Raw genomic sequence first — 23,913 nt, forward strand, 5'->3', positions numbered from 1 at the left:
AGAAACATTACAAAGAAGAAACTCATTTAAGTGTCTACAAAACAATTACTTCTATTGAAAGAATTGTTTCAGGGAGAAAGCTGGGAAGAGATAAGACAGAAACACAAGATCATGCGTATCAAGCAGCACCTCAGAAGCAAACCTTCCATTGCCTCTTAATTTTCATCTGAATATCTCAAATTTCATCCAATTACTTCAACAATTTTTTTCTAACAACTGAGAACTATGAAAAGCAAAATACGATGACACCTTCATAAACTTCTAAGCGGTGCAACTCATTCCTGGCAACAGCATAACATTCCTCATCCTGCTACCACAGGAGAGGAGATGTTTACTGTCACATGTATTAGTTAAATTTAATAGGATAAGATCTCCAGCAGATGCTAATCTGTGATTTCTGAGTGCTGCTATGTCAAATTATACTAGCTGATGTGTAACAGTTTGGAGTCACTGAATGTTTCTGTGTGTTGGTCATAGCACATCATCATCCTTCATCTGGAGGGCACTTATTCAACTGTAGAAATCAGTAACAGTCTGCAGGATGTCTAAGGGCTTCTATGAAATGCCTTGATCATTTTAATCAAATGCCAAGTGGATTAATAATTATGTCATGAAAGTAGTATTTCAACAACTGTCATTGAGAAGGCTGTGCATAACGCGGACATAGTAGCTGAACCTCTCGGCATCCCTTTAAACATCAGGAGCCAGTTGCATGCTCTGTTATGGTTTCTGGTGTAACTGTTCACTGACATGGGCAGCTCATTCTCTAAAGCTGTCACTTTGGCATTTTTCACAAACGCTGCACTCATGTAGAACACAGTATGTTTTAAAAAGCGTTCTCACAAAACACAACAATTCCAAGCTTTCCAAATGCAGTAATAGCTTAAGTTATACCAGAGGAAAGTGCTCTGTCGGAACAGAGACATTTTTTTAATTCTTAATTTTTAAAATTTTTTAAATTTTTATAACTCATGCATATTTGACATATCCTTGCACAGCGTTAGTTAGCTGAGTAGCTTAACTGTTTGTTACTTCTGGAGATGCTAATCCTAATTCTGAAAGGGACATGAGTGATACCAGCTTGGTGGTGGTAACCTGCTGCATCACAGGTTACAGGACCCCTATGTCAGGAAGACATGGGATGAATGTTCCCAGTCTGGCCTTCTGCAAGTGAAATCATTCCACTCAGCTAGTTTTGCAAAGCCCTAACTTCTCCGGATATATGTTTAACAAGCAAAACCCTGTCTTGTTTTAGAGATTTGCATCGGAAAGTCCACGACATCCCTTGGCAGGGCTCTAATAATGAAATTACCCTGTTTGTTAAAAATGCACACCTTGTTTCTCGAGTGATTTAGTTCACCTACAGCTTTCATTTGTTGGAATAGATGCTTGTTCACCTTTCATAATTTCATCCTCCACCGAGTCTAAAATATCACATTAGCACAGCTTAACACCTTATTCTCCATCAACTAACTTCCACGTGAGCTCCCCTACCCACAGTTTAGCATTCTGGCACAGCAGATTTAGCTAGGTTGTGCTACCTTACATTTGCCTTGAGGCAAACGCTCCCAGCAACTGCTGTTTATGGGATGTGTGGTATCTTATTAAGGCATGGCAAGCTGCCTGCATATCTAACCAAATCTCTACCCAGGGATATGCCAGGGAACAGCAGCTGTAGATACTATTCTTCATTCTTTTGTTCTTCGTATGTTCAAAACCACAACAGTCTGTCATTTTCAAAAGGCGGGCAATCATTAACATTAAACTCTTATCTGAAAATGCTCAAAAGGCAGTATGGTTCCCTAAACAAACGTTACCACCTGCTTCCTAACCCACCGCAGGCCTAAGGACAATCGAGTGGAAACTACTGCTCTGGTCAAAGCTATCAACACCTCCGTTTCAAAAGCAAAAAAAAGGAAACTTAAAATCCACTTTTTAAAGGAAAGAGTGATGATTGTACGGGTAGTCTAACTATTCATGCTAAGCAACAGCTTGGAAAGGCAGGTGTCAGTGTTTTCTATTTCTAGCTATGTGGTTAAGATAGTGGTAAACGTGCCTTGTCATTAACTTTCAAGGGTAAGATACTTCAAATAATTAGTGGTTTGCTTCTAGCATTTTCTACCCACCTTCACCCGTGAGAAGGCCAATATGTTTCTGAGTTCAAACCACCAGTAGGTATGTGCCTGACAATCACACTACAAGTCACCAGAACAAAAAAGCCAAGTTAGGGGAAGTGCAAGTTGGCTGAACTGTGAATAATATACACATAGTCAACTGAGGGAAGAGTTCGGCCTTAAATGGTCAAACTGAAGCAAGCTACCAAAGCTTCCTTGTGCCTCACCATTCCCTGGCAGCTCCTGGCACATGGCCTCTTAACCAGAGAACAGTAGGGGAGAAAAAAGTGTTAACTGTATCTTATTGAACTTGGCAGGGTATTTGAGGCTGATGAGAATTTCTACATGCTCTGAGGGCTTTAATCCAGAATTTCTATTGAGAAATAACAGTGGTATGGCTCTCTTTGAACCTCAGTTTCCCAATCACAATAGACTAGTGTTGAAACAAATCTCTGTTCATTTCCCACAAGTTCTGTAATTGTCTATAGAAACTGTAATTCACACATCAATGCATTAATTTTTTGCCACATGTTAAGCAGAACTAGTGGAAACCGTGGAAATTCTAGCACAAATAACTGTACTGAAGTTTAATGGTGTCATCAAAAATACAATGGATGAAATTGTGGGAAGCTGGACATCTGACCTTGGGTCTCCAGAGACTGAGAAACCGAGCCCAAGCTTCTCACTTCCTAGCTCACTGCTTTAACCATGGGTCGAGATGCAAAAGCTGTTCTCAGTTATAAGTCACAAACAAGTCTTGCCTCCTCCTCTCTTGTAAAAGAATGAGCCTCTAACCCCCTCCAACATGTGTTAGGAGGAGCTTTCATCCCTAATACAGATACTCTGAAATCTTCCTTTTAGGGTTAAGTGCCTAATTTTTAAGCAACTCAAAATCTACATGGGATATGCCCAAGTCCTCATTCTGAACCCCATGTTCCTGGATTTTAGTGATTTAATTTGAATCACATTTTTAATCTTCCTTTATACACATTAAAGGCAGGGGACATGTACATAGTGGGAGTGGGAACAGCAAAGCCCCTAGCCGGGCAGAAACTTCAAGGTAAAAGCATAAAATGTGAGAAGTAAGGAGTGTGTAAGAAAGGAGTTGATGGAGAAAGGAAAAAAAAAGGTGAAGAAACACTTTTTTCTTGGATTCCCTTTTCCAGAATAGTTCACCAATCTCTTCCCACGGAATGTCTTCCTATTTCTATTGTCCAGAGGCAAAAACTGAGCAGTTATGGCTTCAGTTACAACCAGACAATGTGGTATTGCTGTTTACACGCAAACTTGGGCTATGCCAGCTTTGCAAGCCTGATGGCCTGGCACTGCACATACCATATGAGAATACTACAAATGCAGTAAAAGGATCAGCTTCCCAGATTTTTGACTTAAGGCATTCCCTTGTGGTAAAGTTGGGTGAGGAAACGGAAGAACAGACTGAGGGGAAGAGGGGAAATTCAATAGCTCAGAAGCATGTATCACTGACCTAGTTACTTTGTGAAAGCTTCAATAAAGGGGCTTACGAAGTCATGACTATTACATGGTCCTCTCTGATCTTTTCATGAGGATGAGAAATGGTTGTTTTCAGTTTAAAAGGGAAAAAAAAAAAGATTCTGTATGTAAAGTCTTTCTTTGTTGTGCTGCGAACTCCCTGGAGAGAATATCAGTCACCCTGCAGGGGCTGCAATAATGAATGAGTCCATCAGGCAACAGGCTTTCTTCTCCTCTGACATGCTTCGGGGGACCACCCGCACACACGTCAACCCTTTCCCCTCAGAGTGCTGCCTCTAAAGCCCTGCCCAGTCTCAGCCAGCAAGGATCCTGCCTCTTGGAGCCCACCACTGATGGAGTTTAGATACTCTCAGGCTGAGGAGTGACGTGACCATGGGCCTCCCACTTTCTGGGCAAAGGCTCTAACCACTGTAGGAAAAGGAGGCAGTGCAACCGTGAAAATCAGTAATGGGAACTGTGGGGAGGTAGAAGGTACACAGCAGGGCAGCTGGCCAACTGCCACAGCACAGCCACTGCAGAATCATAGATCTCCTTGTTTGCAGGAGACAAATGAGAAGGGTAATTGCTGCATGCTTGCACGCAGAACCATCCAAAGGAAATAAAGGATCAACCACCACCTGCATATGACAGCTCTTCTCTCAGAATCTTCATGGGCTCCTGATCGCCGATCGACAAATTTGTGCTGTTCAAAACCTCGTTAATTCTTCCCATTAGTCAAACACACAAAGATTTACCTCTTCGTTCCTGCACTCTTTCTATGAGTTTCTCAAGAAGAATGGGACACCCTGGAGTCACTACCCAGTCATGTTACAGGAAAGCTTAAGATAGCTACGGAGCTGAGGGGGGAGCATCCCGAGAGCAGGAAGCGACCAACTCTCATGTGAACTCTGGAAGCAACTCAGTGCTGGTCAGATGCTGAACTCCCCCTTGTGATTTTATTGTCTTTCCATCTTATCACTATTGATAACATAATGAAAAAGATACATACTTGGTTGTGCATATTTTTACAATGCAGCCCATTTTAGGGTAAAAGGTAAAAAAAAATAATAGAAGCAGCCCATGTAATGGCTTGCTCAGGATAACAGAGAAGTGCTACTTCATGTTCATTAGTAGCTCTACACTGAGCTGAAGTAAAATAAACCAGCGTGTAGCTACAGACCTCTCTTTAGCAGTGGCCTGAAATTGCACAGTGCATACTAATTGTCTAATTAAGGAATATTTTAAGAGACTAGACAGCTGGAGAAAAAACCTGGAAAGGGAAAAATTGTAGTTACATCTACCATGTTTCCCCAAGCATGCACTTTAATGGACAGAGGTTATTCACAGATGCTGCTCTCCTGGAGCACTAAGTACACAAGGTATACTAAGTCCTCATGTAACTATGACTTCAGATTTGCCATAGAGGTCCTAAAGCATATGGAAGTTGGTCAGGACAGCCAGGTAACACTAAAAACTTGGGAGCAGTCAAAATGGTAAGAAATTTCAGCTCCCTTTGAGCACTAAGACCTTTCTTAAACTGTTGCCTAATCTGTGCTATCAAAACCTCTGTCATTCTGCAGCTTTTTATAGTGAGTTGTCAACAGGATCTGAGCTACTAATTAGATCTCAAGGATCAGACCAGATCAGCATCTCAAGACACACAAGAATCCTGGACAGCTGCTTCTGCTTCCTTCCCTGAAAATAACCAGAAGTGATAATCCATTAGTAATCATCTGTGGTCTGTTTCAAAGTTCACCCTCTTGTACAGCAACATTAAAAATGTGCTTATATTAGTTAGTGAGATGAAATCTACAAAATTACCACATTATCATCCAAAAGCCCCAGGCACCACCTAGCCATGCCAACAGCTGACGTATACGCATGATGCTCTTACTCTCACTCTGGGCTGCAGAATCCACAGCAGGATTAATACTGGAGGGAGGTGGCTCACCTGCATCTCACGTCTGAAATATTTAGACGCAGGAGAACTACAGATTAACTCTTGGAAAATCTAACTGAAGCCCCTTTTCTTTCTAAGTCAATAAAACGAGTACCAGCTCACTTATGACCCTTTTGGGTGAAAAAAAAATTAAAAGCCACATCCACATTCTGAGGTGCAGTTTGGCCCTTGGTCTTCATTTCCCATTCTCCACTTTGCTTCCTTCTTAATTACACCAGGACTAGCAGCTTATCAGTGATGATGGAGCTTCAGTTTTCATACAGCTTGGGAAATGTAAACAAGTGCGTTTGAAGGAGAGGCCTGGTCTCGATGAGAAATCACCCCTTTTACACATTCCTCTTTTTTGAGGACTACCTATCACAAATCATTTCATCTGCAATCCTCCCAAACTCTCCTCCCATTATTATTCCTGCAGAAAGATCCTTTACGATACATTACAAGAAGTTTGGAAGCATCTTCTTTCCCTCAACTGCCTGAAGTCTCTCCTTCCTAACATTCTGAGGACTTCAAAATACTGCAGTCAAATTACTCTTTTGCTCCAAGAAAAAGAACTGGATCACTCTGGCTCCTGTAAGACCGATATCACAAAAGCCCCCTCGGGAGAATTACAGCCTCATAACATACAGTTGCCTATTATTTATTCCGTGGCCAGATTCTCAGCTGGTATAAATCAGGGCAGGTTCCTTGCCTTTAACAGAGTAAAGCTGATTTATGCCAGCTGACAATCTGGCCCTGCATGCGTTCCACTTGCACAATGCTTGTTTCTAAAGAGGCCCATTAAAGTGCCCCAGGCACGTAAGAACCACACTTGGGTCTTTACTTGGAAAATATTCCTCTGAGGAATAAGACTGTGAAACCTTCCTGCTGCTGTCTGAGTTTGTCCTGTTCAAATACACTTGCTGTTCTAACACAAGAAAGTCTCTAAGCCCTGACAGAGTCACCATGACCTTGGGAACACAAGATGGATTTTCTAATGTCTTCTGCATAGACCTTTTTTTTTTTTAACTGAGTTTAAATGCTGAATTAAATGAAGCCCACAGGTATACCAATGCAATGTCCTGGAGGAGCCGATCAACTGCACAGAGGGCAGAGGCTATCTCTCAAAACTTGTATTACTGGTGACTATAAACAAGCCAGAAAGAATGTGCCATAACTTTCAAATCACTAGCTGAGTTTACGCCTTTGGCACTCTATAAGTCTTTCTTTTCTTACCTTAAAACCTCAGACGTCTACTTACGGAACAGGGCAACAGCTCTTTTGAGGGTGTGGGCTGAAGTCCTTGGGTACAAACAGAAGGTATATAGGAAACAAAAGACAGCTTTCTAATACCTCTGGTTCCAAATTACTGTTTCAAAGGCACAAAGTTAACCCTAGGTGTCATTGTAGTGATGTATCCGCTGGGCTGTAAACTGAAGGATGCTTTAGGTATGAGGAAGCAGGCTCCTCTATCTGCTCCTGAAATCCATTCATTTCAGTCGAATTTTTGGCAAAATACTACTCTGTGTGAGTAGAGAACTAGAATCCTGGAATCAGACTCTCAGGACTGTTAGTAATAAAAAATTGTGGTTCCTTTGCATGACAGAAATTTTTGAATACAGCTTGTTATTACGATATGAAACGAAGACCAGAAGACACCAGTCATTCAGAGCATTGCCCTTCCCACTCAACAGGGAGAAAATGAACACATGGCTACAGGTCAACCTAAAAAACACTGTCAGGAAAATGCTTTTCCTGCCCCACAAAGTGCTGTAACATTTCATACATTTTTCATATTCACAACCAGAGTGAAATCAAAATCATTTGAAGTGGTGGGTGTGGGGGTGTTTGCGCATGCACGCACAACGAGAGAGTTGACAGCCCTCCAATATCCTGGGGAGAGTGGATAGGGGGAGCTCCAGATTCAAATGTGCATTCTATGAGTCAGACCAGACACGTGATCCTGCTTTTCTGCCATACTCGACCAGTGATTATTCTAATTATTGATTAATTTTTCTCTATATCCTTCTATATCAGAAATGCCACCATGGACTAGGGTGTGTGTGTGGGGGAAGGTTTCCTGATGAAAGTTTAATGGAAACTGGTACATTTCCACAAATTGTTTCAGTTTTGACAAATCAGCATTTTCCCATGAAAAACAGTGTCAAAAACTCTCAACCAGCTCTAATTCTAACCAGATTAACTCAGGGATGAATGCCAGCAGGAAGTTCTTGCTAAATACCAGTTGTTTGAGCAAAGGAAAACTACTCCTTCCCCAGATGATCTTCCCAGAGGTAAAAAGGCTTTAAAACCCATATGAAAAAAAGGACAGGTAGTTCCAGCTGTAACAACCACAATGGCATTCAGAGCAAGAGGAAGAGCAAGGAAATGGCACACTAAAAAAAACAATGCACAAACACGGACAAATCAGCAACTAGTATTTCTCCTGCCACTGCTAATTTCTTAAAATCTGAAACAGTTGCTAAACTTCAGAGCAATGCAAACAAACGGACATTAGTACCTGACTCAGGAATCCACACAAACTGCAAGGCAGAACCCTTAATACATCCTCCAATTTAAATTCTGCTTAAATCCCTAGAATTTAACGGACACAATGGTGTTTGAAGTGGCTTCCTCTCTTTACCTATCGTATCCTAAACATCTGCACACTAACTAAATCTGTGTTCTTTCAGACTGCAGGATATAAATGGTTGTACTCAACCAATGCCAGTGCTGCTGCTCCGTCTTTACGCCAGAATGGATACACACTGAAAAATAACCGTTGAAGACTCATCTGGGTCACTGAGAACCCACTCTTGCAAATATTTGGTACCAACTTGTTGCTTTCAGCGGCATTTGCCACAATGCCCTGCCCCGGCATGCATGCCTGCTCCTTGCTGTAAAAGCAATCTATCCCCTGCAGTAAGAAGTTTCTCCGCTGTTTCTTAATATAACTCTTATCACTTCCACCTGCCAGTGACGTTAAAATTCAAAAGGACTTATAACTAGTCTGTTGAAAACAAGGCATATTCTTTCTGATTTATTTTGGTCTATTTTAACCTTCCAGAATTAGAGTTCATAAAAAAGGCACAAGTATTTTGTCATGACCTTTTATTTTATTCTGGATTATAAGAGTTTAAAAAACAGTTCCCATTATCCTATAGGAAAAAAGAAACAAAAAACCCCCCATCCTAACCTCAAAAAATTTAAGGCTAAGGACCTATTAAGTAAACCAAAATCTCAGCACTAATCTCTTAGACTAGAACTCAGACAACTTTTCCATAACAGGACTGGCTCTCCACTACTCCATGCTGGAAATCCCTTGTACCCTGCGACGTCTGCCCAGAGCTGGTTGATATCTTAGTCCATTTTACTGAGTTTGCAATGCTCTGGCAATACAAACCAGCTGATATCCCTGGGATGTGCCTACCTGGTAATTTCCCCTGAGTTGAAGGCCTCCCATGTGGCAAAGGAGACACTGCACCGCTGGTCTCCCACCTGCCTCAGGATATTCCTGTGTTCCTCTGCTCACCAGGTGCCAGAGGGGCTGTGGGGACCGTGGGCAGACCAGGATTCTTAACGACTCACCTTCCTCCTGCTGATCCCAGGACCATGGGGCCTCAAAGGTGGCTGGAAGCCCTGACTTTCACTGTGCCATCAACTCTCAACCGTAGCCATACCAGCCAGTGTGCAGACCACACAGATCACTTCCACATCAAAATCTGTCAATATATTTCATATCTAGCTGATACAAATGCACCCTGCTATGCAAAATCCAAGAGAGGAACAAATTGGTCCCAACCAGTTGGTTTTGCTCATTCTTGCTACGCTGTGGGACACAGCTCTTGAGCGACAGCGATACAAAGTGAATGCTAGCAAAGTGCATATAGCACAGACAGACGTTATTGAGAAAAAAAAAAAAAAGTTCCTACGCCACATAAGCAAAAATATCATCTTAAAAATATCCTGCACAGGAAATACAAGCATGGGAAACCCCAACAACTGGTGCTACGCTGATACTACGCTCTTTTTTCTCTCCCTTCAAAAGAGCAACTCCTTTCTAAAAGCCTAGTCCTGACAAAAAAATAAACACAGAAAAACCCAAAAACCAAACTATGAAGAATTTTCCTTCTGGTAAGAGCCTGACACCATCTTCGCTCCCAAGTTCAGAATTAACCTTGTCACAATGACAACTTTTATCAGCCAGCATTATGGCACAACTGCATCTTTGAAACCGTAGCAATTAATCCCAGAAAGGAGTATTTAATTTTGAAGCAATGCTGTTTGGCTAGATGTAGGTCATATAATAGTAAGTGTTTATAAAATAAAAGTGAAAAAATATTATGAATATGAAAAGATCTGGATTACTCCATTTGCTCTTTTTCTGAAATTACTTTTGAAACTGTTTCAGGAAACTCATATGCTATAACTCTATGAAACTCTACTGATGCTAATGTAACTATATTCATTTGCAGCAGCTTAAGATCTGGATCATCATTTTTTTTAATAGAAACCATTCCTATATGGAATTCACCACCTGAATATTATAGGAGTGTTTTAACGCCAACGAACTCAAAATAGCGATTAAATAAAAGTGATTTTCAAAGTCTCAGGTATAAAAGTCTTAGAATTCAAGGATACCCCATAAATAGAAGAAAATGTAATAATGCCTCTGTTCTATTCCTACTTCCCTCCTGAAATAACTGGAAATTTGCCAATTTTAATGGGGGGCAGGAATGCATTTTAGATTCGATCGTGTTACAAACATGTTCCACCACGTTATGAAGATGTTTGTTCTCATACTTCCCTCTTGCAAATATCTGAAGCTCTAAAATTGATTTTGTTACTATAAAATTAACCGACTATGATATGACTTCTTAAAAATTAGGAGACAATAATGCAAGTAGAGTTTGTCTGAATGGAGAAATTAAGTTCTGATGTTCAGAAATGAACAGTTATTACACAGATTATTCCAAGGAACAAATTTCTGGTTTTGATACCCCAAAGATAAATTACAGATTCATATTCACTTGGACATAGCAGCGTTGATTTCTTACATGGGCAACTGCTGGTTTGCGCTGCCATTTATTGATCAAATGCTCAATATATCATTCACAATTATTTAAAAAAAAAAAAAATCATACCTTGTCCCTTTACTCTATGGCAAAAATTTCAATTACTTGTGTGTAGTACAGGACATGAGAGCATCTTTTTCGAAGTAGATAGTTCCTATTGGACCTGCTCATGATTTTGTGAATTTGTCCAGGATCTTTATGGGAATGTGCCATTCCTGTCTAATACTTTGGTGTGAAGAATGTTCAAATGAAATTTTAGCTGGGGCTTTATTAACCTCTTCACCAACAAGAGCCAGCTGGTTAGTAGGCATACCTGGGAATTGAGCTCTGCTGAGTCTGGTGTCTCTCCTGCCTCATCCTCACTGAACAGCTGAACTATTGATTATTACAAAGTAGGTCTTCTTTTCCCTGTTTTGTTTTCCCCCAAACACTTGGCAGCTCTAGTTTTCATTTTGATCCAAATAACAACCAATATCCAAACTGTTGTTTTCTGACCAACTCTTCCTGTTACACACATAATAGAATCCTATGGCGATTATTAAAACAGTTTTTGGAGTTATAGGATAGATTATCTGACAACAGGTCTGCTCAGTTTTAGTTATCATAGGGTGTAGATGAAGACCAGTATGAAAAAAGCTGTATTGTAACCAATCTATAAATTTTTTTCCTCACTGGACCTACGACAAGAAAGAAGAACAAACTCTTAAGCTATGCCCATTTTTAAAATCTGCCTATAATTTGAGACTGTCTATACTGGTTGAGTGAAAAAAACCCATAATAATAAATAATACAAGATTTTAAAAAGTGGAACTTTTTCATTTAAAGCTTTTTGTGGTGGGAATCTGCAAAAAAATGTGGGGCTGGGATCAAAACAAAAGCCATCGCTAGTTGAGTATCATTTATATTAATCAGAAATAATAAAAATATATATAAAAATCAACAAGAAGCTGCACACCTCAAATTTAAAGTAATATCATTTTGAGCCCTGGGGCACCATAGTGTCTTATTCTTAAGCTGTTTTTTTCATCTGCCCTAAGCTTCCATGAGTAACTCTGCAGGTATGTAAAACCTGTTGACTTTGACAAGAATATTAATGGAGCATGAAGTTATTCATACTGTACATAGCTATTGGCAGCTATACAAGAGCTATTTAGTTTGTTATTATGTTTTAGCGACAATTTTGAGATCATTATTGACCATCAATGGACCACAAGGGAGAATCAGAGGACACAAAGCAAAGTTGGTAGAAGCTCAGGTGTCTGCACATCTCACCTGAAGACTAAAACTAGACATGTGATATCACAAGGCATCTCAGAAATTGATTTAATTCTTCAAAACTGTTTCAGATGTAGTTTTGTTGCAATTTGATGTTCTCTTCTTAGGTTCACCAGTAGCGCTACAACACGACTTAGGGCCTAACCTTGCAGTTACAGATGTTAATTCGCATACGTGGGTTGGTACTGGTGGAACTGAGACCAAAAGTTCCTCAGAGCAGGGACCTTGTTTTTGCAGCAGCACTTTAAGTTCTTAGTACGTTCCAAATTATTATATGAAGAATACTGCAAGCCACAGCCTCAAAAACCTATCTAAGGATGTCTTGGTAAAAACAGAATACGGGATGTAAAATGTCATTAAAAGTAAATCAAACAACGTGGGCACTGACTGCTACAGGAATGACTGCTACTCTCAGCCCAGCTGCTCCCAATCACGGCTTAATTCCGCCCGAGGCAGAAACTCAACATGTAAACTAACTTTTGGGTAAGCAGCTGCTGATCCACGCAGCAGCGGGCCCTGTGGCCGCGCCACAGGCCCTCAGCCCATGTACCACCCGAGGCATCTTCCAGCCCCTCTCCCGGCGGGTGTGCGGGGCGAGCTGCTCCCCATCCCAGCGCGCATCCCAAAAGCTGTGCCGGGGGATGGATCCTGCACCCGCCGGCGCACACCGAAGGGGGCGGGAGGCCCGGGCCGCGGCCGGCCGGTTTCCCCCGGGCCCGCCGCCGCCCCCCGGGCACACGGTACGGCCCGGCACCAGGTGCGGGAGCCGCCGCAGCAGCTGCGGGGCCGGGCAGCCGCTCCCCCCGGGGACGGCAGTCAGCTCCCGAGCTGCCCTCTCCGGGCTCCTCCGGCCGGGCCAGACCCTGCTACGTTTCCTGCCAGATCCTCTCTTTTCTCCCCCCTCTTCCCTCCACGGACGGATCGCAGGGTTTTTTGTTGGTTGGTGGCTTTTTTTTTTTTTTTTTTTTTTTTGCCGCGAACCCCCCAGATTCCCAGTCCTTTCTTCCCCGCTCACTTTCCAGCAGGGCAATAAACAAACGCGCTCAACCCCCTCCCGAAACGTTTCCAGCCTCCAAAACTTTCTTAGCAACCATGTCCCCCCCCCGCCCCATCCCGTGGCGGACTCTTGCTCCTGCCCCTGCCCCGTTCCTGCCTCCGGCCCCGGCAACTGTCAAGCGGCAGCGCCGGGCCGGCGCGCACTTACCCCCGAGCAGAGCGGGGACCGAGCTGCCCATGAAGACCCAGAGGGAAAGGCGCAGAAGCAGCCGCCGGAGGCTCCTCGGTAGCCTTGGAGTCATCGCGGAGCCGGATCGGCGGGGCGCGGGGGGCGGCGGGGGAGGCCGCGGCGGCGGCGGGGGAGCGGGGCTGCGCGGCTCCGCTGCTCGGGACTGCGGGTGACTCACTGAAAACTTCACTTCGGCGCTGCAGGGGAAACAGGAAATCTTAAACTTCGCAAACAGCTGGGCAGGACTTTCTTACTCTTACAGTAGTTCCTTCTCCCCCTTCCCACAGTCACCCCCTCCCCTGCGCTCGCCCTTTTTCTTTCTTTTCTTTTTTTTTCTTTTTTTTTTTTTTTTTTAAAAAAAACCATGAAACCTCACCCAGTTTGGTGTCAATCATCTGCCAGAGGCCAGCCCCTCTCAGGTCTGGCTCTCCCACCACAAGCGCGCCGGGGCCAGCCCCGACGTGCAGCCCGGATCCCTGCGCTGCCTCCCTCCCGAGGCGGGGACAGGGCACGGCCACCCGCCCGCGCTGCCGGGGCCCGGTCGACGGGAAACCGCCAGCTCGAACGGGTCCATCTTCCCACGAGTTGCCAAGGGTCCGGTCCTGCCGTCTGGGGCGTGGGGGCTTCCCAGAGCTCCTCCTTGCATCCGTATCCCTGACCTTGTTGGTGCTGTTCCAGCCCGTTTCCCCACTCTGCAGAACTGGTATCGGAAAGACAGACGCAACCCCCAGATGAACTAAAGCAGGGGGCAGGGGAGGTTGAAGGCAGGGTAATAACAGGAAACGTTCACCCAGACTAGCTGGGCACTCAGCTTGCAGATGTTGAAGCTCTGATAACTTGTCACCTGCCTCCTTTCTGCATTTTGCTCCTAAATGGGCTGGACACACACCACTTGCTCCCAAACACTGCATGACACAGATGAAGTTCTTCTCCATTCCCGTTCAAAGCAGGTTTAGCTTTTTTACCAGAGATTTTGCCTTCTGCAGAAGGATTGAGGGATCAGGACCACACCGGTGACGCCAGCTTTGCATGGCCCAGACAGAGGCTGTAAGAACCATTAGACTCTCAACCTGAGGAAGGCCTGAACTTTCTGCCCGTATAAACCCAGCCATTGCATAGCCAGCAGTTGTCTTGAGCCTCATTTTTGGTTCACAGAGTCTTCCTTCCTCTCAGAGTTAAATGTCTGGGCATTGACTGAAAGGTAAACAGATGCACATGGGGATAATTTGAGGGTGTCTGTCCACGGTTTGGTGATTTGCTTTTGTCTCTGTTATAGCACTAGTTAGAGGTACAGATCTGGGTACTTCAGAAAACGGGCTAAGCCCTCAGGAGGAATATATGTAGTCATGCACTGAATGTCCCAGATCTACTCTGTATGAATTTGGAAATGTTTGCATAATGCATTTAATTGGCCTATAACAGACATAAAAAAATCTCATTGTGATTTTATGTAAATTTGGTTTTAAAAACTCCCTAAACGCATATTTTCACAGTGCAGTTCCAGTTTATGGTGCAAATTCTCATAAACCTCTCCAAGCGCGTTTTCCTCCCCCCCCCCCCCCCGCCTTTAAATACAGTCAAGATTCACTCAAACACAGTCGCCGCCTTCCAGAGGTAAGAAGAATGTTGGACTCCCCTTTGAGCCCAGACTGGAGTGTTCTTATCAGTTCCTGTGCACCAGCTCTGTGCTAGAAGCTGGCTGCGTTTTCAGTAATCCACTTAAACGAAAGCATTTCTCAACCCCCATCAGTATATACAGTATGCTGTATACACTTCTCTCTGTAGCTGTCAAGCTGCAGGTGCCAAAGAGTTGCTGTTTGCTTAGAAAGTTGGCGGTGTCTACTGAACTCTCCTGTTAGTTTTTGGTGACTAACGTCCAATACGAAAAGAAGCTTAAAAGCCATCAAATACAGATTTAATGTTACTATTCAAACCTGTTACAATCCAGGCGTGACTTGGCAAGCCAGCCTCTGCCTTACTTGCATCTCTCTTTCTCGCATGAGTGCCGTGGTTCTTCTCCCACATGGGTGCCTTCTGAGCAGCTTCTCTCATCAGGGGTCTGTCAGTAGGAGAGGGGCTTGCAGGAGATGGAGGCCCTGGGGAGGGCTGGCCTCAGGTCCCCAATAGTCTCACATCCCCGGCTGCAGCCTGGCATCACAGCCCCTCTCTCTCACATGAGGGGATACGGCGCCCATTACCCAGTAAGTGAGGAGTCTATGACAAGTGATTTTCAGAAGTCGGATATTTCCACATAAGCATTGTTTTTATTTCCACAGACACATCATGCAGCGAGGATTACGCTACAGCTGCACTTTGGATGTTCAGAGAATCCATGAGAGTGGTAGGTGCAACTAGAAAGTTTTTGTGTGGAAGGAATACATCTTACCTGGTTATCCTCAGTGGAGGAGTAACTTTGTCACCAAAAGTCAACGTGGAAGTTGAAGTAAACCCCAGTTCAGTGCACAGATTTGTCGCAGACGGGATTATTAACAAAAGCTCACGTCCTGCCTTTTTGAGTACTTTAAGCTTCCCTGTTAGGGCCCAAATGCAGCTTAATCAGGATTTCCTGGACAACCAAAATATATAAAACAAGACTAAGCTGGTCATTTCTTTCCATTTCCTTGTTCGTAGTTCCCAGTTCCCTATTTGCAGATGGCAGTTTATTACTTACTTCTAGTCTGAAACTGTGAATATTTAACCTCAGCCTGACTGAGGTAAGAAAGAGCCCACTTGGAAGAGCTGCAGATTAAAGCTGTAAATAATTAACTCCAGCCTGACTGGGTAAGGAAGGGTCAGCTAATTTCAATTCGCTACCCAGAGAGGCAAAATATTGAAGCACCGAATATCATGTTTTGTTTCTGAGCCTTAAAAAGAGATACCCAGAACACAAACAAGCTAGTACTTCTTGTATCTCAGGGCCTCCTAGTGAAGACAAGCGAAGTGCTCCTTGCTGCAGGTTTAGGTAGTTTTTTAAAACAGCCCATAAAAACTACTGAGTATGGGTGATCTCTCTTTAGTATTGCAACCATTTCTCAGATTGCAGTATCACATTTCTGTCAAAATCCCATGCAAGCTACAGTGTTATTCTCATATGAAGAACACTTTCAAGCTTCCACAAAACTTGCATTGTTGCTAAAACCTGTTGTTTCACTGTATGCAACACACACTTTTAACCCAAAATCATTCTACCCATAGCCAAGAACTGCCGATGTGCCCAGAAAAGCCAGTATTTTGATTAGTTTATTAGCTCCAGTGTTGCTTTGTTTAAGAATCCACAACAGGCTACTTCCCGGATCGACTGACTCAGAATTAAAGAAGGCCTATACAGCTGCACTAACACAACGTAACGTTCATGCCTATACAAAGCTGGCATATGCGGCTTAGGGTGAAGACGTCTCACCTTACTTTAGCTGTCTAAAAGTTACCCTCTGAGGGAAGTTCCAGGAGATGGCTGAGACAGCCTAACACCTTTCCTGCCATCCAAAGGAGCCGTCTCATTTGTTTGATTGTAGTGGGTTAGTCCCAGACAGTGTTCAAGGACGAAAGGATGGAAGACAAGGGCTGGATGACCAGAACTGCCATTATGGTGGCAGCAAGCTATTAGGCCCCCTACATTCCCTCAGTCATCAGAGGACGGAGAGGAGTCTAGATATTTTAAAAACCTCTGGACACATGAGCTGATGACAGAGAGCATAGTTAGCCAAGACATCTACTTTTTAGGTAGCTGATGTTAGATGACATGAATCCTAAAGAAAATGTTCTTTGAATTGTATACATCATATAATGTAAGCTGCAAGATGCTTTACTGACTGGCAATCATTGGAATCACTGCCTGTGATTTTCGTTTGGGATGAAACAAGGCAATCAGGTACATAGTATGCTGATATTGCCTTGACAAAACTATTAATGACATAACTGGAATAAGTAGTTTGACCAAAATAAAAACATTGATGACTCTAAATAATTTTTTTCATAATTTCTTTCAAAAGAGAATTATGAAATCTGCTTTGAAAAGTTGATACATCTCATTTTGACATTTTTGGTATGATACAGATCTGGTTTTGTTTTGAAGCAGCGAATTAGTTTTGCATTTTTTCTTGTTCTCTCCATGTTACATATAAAAACAAAACACGGGAGCAACCCATACCACTTTGATTTCACTGCAGTGAAGAAAGAGGTTTATTTTCAGGGATTTTTTGGCATTTCAGTGCTAATCAAAACAAAATTTTGTAACCCTGTATTGTTTGCAACCCAAATCTTCCATTCCTTGCAGCGCTCTGTTCACAAAGCTGACATTTGCCTGCTAATTTTCAAATTGAGGGTGCTTGGCATGGAGTATTGGCCTTTCAGCATTCTTGATAAACGTTCTGCCCATCTCGTGGGTCTTTTGCTGAAGAAGAACATATAGTCCTTCTCAGAGTAGTGTTAAACCATTGTGCCTCATATCACTGCTTGCATCATATTTCCCTCTTAATTTAGGTTATCATAGAGCACAGAATTACAGCTACTATTAAATGCAGTTTTCTTCTTTTGCATAATCACTGGTTTCGACTCGTTACTAATAATTTACACCATTATGAGAACACATGCAGCCTCAAGCAAGGACATTTACAAAAGGTTACATTCATTGCAAAATGTTTTGAAAGACTCATAAAAAGAGTTTGGACTTAACGCAGCATTATGCTTATCTCACAGATATAATCAAATTAAAACATCTGTTGTGTGTAGTCATCCATCAGAAGGAGGCAATCAGCTTGTTATCAACTCCTGCATACATCAGAGGCAACAAGAATAATGTTATCTCCAAGATTTATCTCAGTAATGCTTTCTGTACAAATCTCCTGAATGACACTTAGCAAAATAAAGTTTAGAAATATTATTCAAATTAGCAGTAGCCTCTCAGGGCACTGCTGTTCACATGATCTCTGACTTTTAGCTATAATGCACGTCAACCATTTTTAAGCTTCACTGCATTGGCTTGTTCTGTGTTTACTGTGTATGTATAAATACCCCCAGTAGTGAAAGCAGAAGTGCGTTAAGTGTCAGAAGATATGTTGTTCCCACAGTGCTTCTGGCCCCACCAGAAGCGGGAAGCACGATTAATCTCACCGCACAACCTTTTACATGAAGAATTCCATTTGGATTTTCCAAAAGCAAAAGATATCTGGAGAATTTTATACTGTTTGCTTCATTTTCTTGTACTTCTCACAGTGGACATCGGTGACGGGGGAAAACCTTGCACATTCTATAAGCATGTTCTATCTTTTGTCTTAACTCTTGTACACGTACAAAGAACAAGTAAAACTAAGTATAGGTGAAGTGGCATTTTTAAAAGACATAGAACCAAATAGTTACAGATATACTTGGGAGATTTAAGTTGCTCAAAAATTTGGTTACCCGTGGAGCTTATCTCTATTACCACATAATTTGTAGCATTTATTATCATCAAAGCTTGTTATTTTAAGGCTCTTCATTAGAAAGAATTTGAACATTGTATGCCAAGCCTCAGAAAATATCTGAAGCTACCAAAGAACCTAAGTAGCATAACATAGAGACCCTTCTGTTTCATTTTTCCCACTGGAACAAAAGGGAGTTGTCAATCTATGATAGAGTATATCCCTAAATCTAATCTGAAAGAATTCCCATACTTCAACCGCAAAGACTCAGAACCAAGGAAAGTATCCTCCCACCCCACCGAGGAGAAGATCGTGTCTGTGTTATTCAGGAATGCAGTACGCCGATGATGTTAAACTGACTCATTTGACCAGGATCTTTAAACAAATTTATTTGCGATAGCACAGCTGTTCTTCTCAGGAAGGAAACACATGGTTCCATAATTTTTATCTGCAAGGCAACTTTATGATCTGTGGTCACAGGAGGTGGCTACTGTGCTTTACAAGTCAGAGCTGTACTGCTGTACAGGAGGATCCAGAGGGCCTTGGGAGTTGGATATTGTTCCAACAGAGCTAACCCTGGGACAAATGGGCTAACTGTGGCTTGCAAATAACTCAGCTAAAATAGTTCATTTTTGCTATTTTCCTCTTCTTGTGACTGAGACCATCACCAAACTAGCCTCTGAGCCCCATTCTTAGGGTGTGCACACAGTCTCCCACTTCTTCCAGCTGACATGACATCTCCCCAGTTGGAAGATGCTTTCTAGGCAGTCCTACTGGCCCTGAATGTTGGACAGGCGATCCCCTTCACAACTCAGGCAAGACTAGCCAGGCTACCGTCGATAGTTTTAGTTCTTGGCTGGAGCTGTCTAATACTGGGACGTGAAAATGACACCTGAAACTCTCAATAGGTGTGAAGGATACCAACTCCATCTGCTAGATGGGGACAAGCCTTGGGGGCATTACGGACTTCTGCAGAGATCAGGGAGAGGTTGTTAATCTACAGCCTCAGTGATATTCAAGGCTTTTTGCATCCCTATAGCAATATAGGGCCTATTAGAGAAAGCTTTAGTGCAATTTACACCCATTTTATTACCCTTTTACAATATTAAAGTGTTATAAATAGTCCTTAACGTAACCGAGAATTAGTTGCTTTGCAGTTCATAAAAGATATGTGATTGACTCCACTCTCTATGGAAAAATAACACTATGAATTTTCTGTCAATTTGGCGCTTCTGGAGTGTCATTTCCCCAGGTTCTACATCCAGAGATTGACTGCAGTGAGGGAACAAATAAGCATTGCTGGTTCAAAGTCAGTCTTCCCTTCTATACAAAGGCGCATAACATTTCTCACTCGACTTTGCCCTGTCTGTAAGAACATTTTCGTTGTCTCTGGTGACCTTTGGCTGGAGAAAGTGATTTGGTAATTCTCCGGCCTCCTACAAATCAAGGTGCAATTGAGAATGATGAGGGATGAGAGCGTGAGTGAATATTTGTTGTCTCTTCACATGCTTTGAAGTCTAGACAGGGACACATCTTGTCCAGTGCTACCACGGTTTGAGCTCTGAATGATGCAGCAGTTAGAGCCTTCCTGTCCTGAGAGACCACTGCCCATCGAATGTAAAAACTGCTTAGAAATTGAGGGGTTTGTAGCCTTTACAGTGAGGTAAACGAGACAGCCAAGCAACGGGGTGGGAAGTTGTGCAGAAAAGCATAGTGGTGCTCATTAGTGAGTGAGGAGATCCTGTTGAAGTCAGACTGAATAATCTGAAGAGCTTTTATAGTACTTGCTATTTGATGCATGTATTTGCTTGCCAGAAATATTAGCCTGGTTTTCATCTCTACCTTTCTTTGATGATTTTTTACTACGATTCAAAAATAAGAAAAGATTGAAAAACCAACTTTAGTGATCTCCATCACAAATGAAAAGTAATTTACAGCTGTCTGCATGACGTTACTCTTGTATTATTTCAATGTTTTTCCTTTAAAGGGCATGCTGTTCTGAATTGGCATCTCTTTCTTTTCTTCATTTTGTTGCCTTTTTTGTGCCTCCTTTCATTGGGTTCCTTTCCCGTATTTCTCCTATTCTCTAATATCTCTTTCCATCTTTTATTTCAGTTTATTTGTTCTGAGTGTTTTAATCTATCCCTGTTGACTTTCTTCTGGGTGTCAATTACAGACTGCTATTTTAAAAAGAAACCCTTTTTTTAACATCTGTGCAATTACTGCTCTTTCAAACTATGGTACTGTTAGCCTTAACAAGCTGCTGCTTCAAAAGTGTGTCTGCTTGTGTATTTGTGTGTGCGTGCACATTAACATTTCATTCAGAAGAAATTCCTGACTATTAGTTTCACAACTTGCAACAACCACACTCAGGTAATTTATCAGTGGTAAAACTTCTGGGTCTCACATAGCATATTTTAGTTAAAGCCCAGAATAAAGGGCGTTGTGAAATGGGCGTGGCATAATATACTTTTCAACTCTTTTATTTGCCCTGTTAACCACAATGAAGAGTCCCAGCCCAGGCTAGTACCTCCATTCCATTACTGCCCTCAGCAATTTCTTTTAGTTACTCCCAAATGTGCCCATAAGCTGATATGTACACCCCTGCAAAAAGCCATGGCGCTGAGGTCCACTTCTACCAGTGCAATCATATACATATGTGTGGTGCTGGCAGGGTGTAGCTGAACTGGGTTTGGCATTGCAGAATGAGCTTGGTCTCCTGTACAGAACCTGTTTCCGATCCTTTCTGATCTGCTTGTGAAGTTTAGTGGCATATCGGGCAGTATAGATCTTATTTTCACTGCAAAAATGTGCTTAATTTGCAGCGAGGACACAAATTGACTCACGAGGGTGATGAATATCTTCTGGTGCTGTCCCACAGTTTGCCCTTGCTGTAAGCTCTTCCACCCTTCCCAGGGTCTGGATCATTAGCTCAGATGAGTGCTGCAATGAGACACGCTCCCGGACTTGCTGGTCACACTCTCCCTGGGAGACCCAGAGGGGACATGGGTAGATTAGGCTGATTTACACGCTCAAGTACAGGTTACCAGAGTCTGTGCTGACTGCAGTGAAGACCTGTCTTCCATGTAACTAAACTGGAAGCTAAAACCACCAGCAGACTTTTACCATAGCCCATAGCTGTAGCAGGATGTTTCAGTCTCAGAGCACCCCCTTTCTGTCCTGCCTTACCCGCTGCCATCAGTGCATTCTCTCACCTGCTCCTTCCAGTTCCCGAGTCCTCTCTCTCAGTCTCCTCGCTGCTATTTGCAGCCTCTCTGAGCTCCTGCCGGCTGCGCGGCTTGCGTTGGGTTTGCTGTGCCCCTTGAGGGAATGCTGGGGTGCGTGTCCCTGCCCATCTTTGTTGGATCATCCTCCATGGCTCTTGTGGAAGCTTTTCCATGGTATTTCATATAAAGTTTCTTAAAAACCAATAAAGATTCAGGAAAAAAAAGCAATCTAAAACACCGACTAGGTCATTGTTGAATTTCTTTTCATACTTAATTGCAGTGGGCAAAAGAATTTAAAAGCTAAACATGATTTTTAGCACTGAATTGCCTTTAATACTGCGACTAAAGTTTGCTGGTGCCACAGTCATATAATCATTGACAAGAGGCTTTTCCTCGCTGCCTTTCTACGCCAAGAACATGGAGTAAGTGTTGTTTTGGACTCTTTAGGAACTTGGACATATAGCTGCTGCTTATTGATTAGTTTTGATGTTGTTCATCCTCTTGTTGTTGGTGAGAACAATAAGAATCTGGCAAAGAACAAATTTACACAGACAGCTCAAGTATTCCTCCTTTTCTTCCCCATACCACACCAGACATGGCTGTCAGCCCAATCATTTAGTACACAGGCTCCAAAAGTGTTCAGTCATGCAGAACCTCCCCTGAAAGTCACAATTCCTTCCACGTGCCATGACAAATGGGGCCAGCTGCAGTCATATTGCATGATACAGCTGGAGCATGGAGCCAAGCCTCCGTTGCCTTCCTGTTTTCTGCTTACTGTCCACCCAACTCATGGCAAAGGAAGCCATGCCTTTGAAGGGGCTTCACTGGCAACCAGAAGGAAAACAGCTCATGGAGGCGATGAAGGGAGTAAGGTACCGTTTTGCTTGTTCTGCATAGACATGTAGACCTTCACCTCACTGCAATCAAGTAGCCATAAGTGCAACGCGTAATATTCCACTGGAGACAAAGGCTGGAGGTAACCACTAGAAGGACCTGAGTCTTTTCTTTCCCCTGCTCTTTTTTTGCAAAAAACTACTCATTTTTTTTTGCAGTGGAATAAACCACTCAAGCTACAAATTGTCACAGTTGCACCATGCATGCCAACAGCCCGAACCTTTCTCCAGGGAGCCATATGAACTTTCTAAAAATCAGAGGAAACCCAATGATTCTCATAGACTAACAGACACACTACTCCCTCTGAAGTGCTTGAGGATCCTCAGCTGGAACGCATGGTGGAGAAAGAGACCCCTGGGAAGCACAGGTAAGTTTCTTTTCTCATGAGTGGTCGTTATGACCTAAAAAAAGAGTCCCTTTCCTTACAGCACTGAGCAGATTTTTAGACAAGGATATATATCTGTTCTTATTTCTGTTGTTGACTTTCGTGTGGCACACGAAGGGACAAGATGGGGGATAACTCATACCTCTGTGGACATGTTTTCTCATGTGTGACATGGAAGTAATGATTACTACCCCGCAGTGTGGATGAGACACATATATTAGGGTATACAAGGCTTACTTTACTTCCCAGGTGGAAAGCACCGTAAATGATATATGTACTTTAAAACTCTAGTATAATTTCTTCTACATGGCCTTTCAGGTGCAAACATCATTCTCTTTGCACTGTTCATGTTGACAACTCTTAAGAAGACATCTGCACTATCAAATGTGATTCCTCTGGGGCATGCTAACATCACCACTTAGTACTTGCAACTTGGTGCCTATCACAGACCGGCAACGTGAGCTTCCAGGTGTGAAAGCAGTGGTGACAACTGAGAACTGGCAGGTGCTGATAGAGTGTGTAAGCCTATATGCGATAAGCAGGAACCAACGTGAACTTTGGTTTCAAAGCCTAACGCACGTTTTGCAGAGGCTGCATTTGCAGCCCTAGACAGGAATTAGAGGTTGTTTTGCAGCAGCCACAGAATAACCTTCTGCTATTGTGCTACAAAGGATGCACACCACTTTCAGCTTTTGCAAACCAGTTTACCGCAGAGACTTCCTCGTGGGCTTACCCCTGCCGTGTTGATACTATTGTACGCAGGCAGTTATGCTGCTCAGCGTATGCAGCTGGTGGGGGGCTTTCTGCCTCCTTTTACAGCAGGTGGCCATTTCTAGCCTTCATCTACACCATTTTAGGAGATGGGCCCCAAGTTATTAAGTCTGAATCTGGATCC

General features: G+C 42.9%; 1 protein-coding gene across 1 annotated transcript in view; it reads right to left on the reverse strand.

Annotated features, from left to right (window-relative positions):
- Positions 1-13,417, reverse strand: part of TGFBR2 (transforming growth factor beta receptor 2) — a 65,675-nt gene extending 52,258 nt beyond the window's left edge. The window contains exon 1 of the mRNA XM_054191427.1: positions 13,096-13,417. Coding sequence (XP_054047402.1) covers positions 13,096-13,189 — 94 coding nt within the window. The 5' untranslated portion in view covers positions 13,190-13,417. The remainder of the gene's footprint in view (positions 1-13,095) is intronic.
- Between the last annotated feature and the right edge of the window lie 10,496 nt (positions 13,418-23,913).

The sequence above is a fragment of the Rissa tridactyla genome, chromosome 2 (genome assembly GCF_028500815.1).
Source record: "Rissa tridactyla isolate bRisTri1 chromosome 2, bRisTri1.patW.cur.20221130, whole genome shotgun sequence".
Lineage (NCBI taxonomy): Eukaryota > Metazoa > Chordata > Aves > Charadriiformes > Laridae > Rissa > Rissa tridactyla.